This window comes from Carlito syrichta, unplaced genomic scaffold (assembly GCF_000164805.1).
Source record: "Carlito syrichta isolate Samal-C Ts95f unplaced genomic scaffold, Tarsius_syrichta-2.0.1 Scaffold314796, whole genome shotgun sequence".
Lineage (NCBI taxonomy): Eukaryota > Metazoa > Chordata > Mammalia > Primates > Tarsiidae > Carlito > Carlito syrichta.
The window spans coordinates 383,445-383,893 of record NW_007258892.1 but is presented as its reverse complement, the minus strand read 5'-3'; the positions used below and the strand labels follow the sequence as shown (position 1 = coordinate 383,893).

At 77.7% G+C, this 449-nt stretch overlaps 1 protein-coding gene across 1 annotated transcript in view; it reads left to right on the top strand.

Moving 5' to 3' along the window:
- Nucleotides 1-306: 306 nt before the first annotated feature.
- The window catches only part of TACSTD2 (tumor associated calcium signal transducer 2), a 2,236-nt gene continuing 2,093 nt past the window's right edge, over nucleotides 307-449 (top strand). The window contains exon 1 of the mRNA XM_021705881.1: nucleotides 307-448. Coding sequence (XP_021561556.1) covers nucleotides 374-448 — 75 coding nt within the window. The 5' untranslated portion in view covers nucleotides 307-373. The remainder of the gene's footprint in view (nucleotide 449) is intronic.

Sequence of the window (449 nt, the reverse complement as noted above, 5' to 3'; positions counted from 1 at the left end):
GCGGCTGCGCAGGGCGGGTCGCGCCCGGGTGGGGACGGGGGCGGGTCCCCAGCCGCCCGCAGGTGAGTATCGGTTTTCCCCTCCCCGGCTTTCGGTCGGGAGGAGGCGGAAGCGGCCTCCCCTCCCCGATCCTATCGCGGGCGGCGCGAAGGGCCGGCCGGGCCTTCCGTGGGACGGGGAGGGGGGGCGGGATGTGTCACCCAAATACCAGCGGGCAAGTCGGCGGCGGAACCCGCCGGGCAGGTCGAGCGGACTATAAAAGTGGGAGGGAGCGGCCGGGCATCAGACGCCCGCTGACCGTCCCGGACGCCGGAGCCCGAGCCCGCCGAGCCCCGCCGAGTCCCGCGCCCCGTCTGCGCTCCTCCGCCCCGCCATGGCCCGGGGTCCGGGCCTCGCGCCCCCGCCGCTGCGGCTGCTGCCGCCGCTGCTGCTGCTGCTGCTGGCGGCGG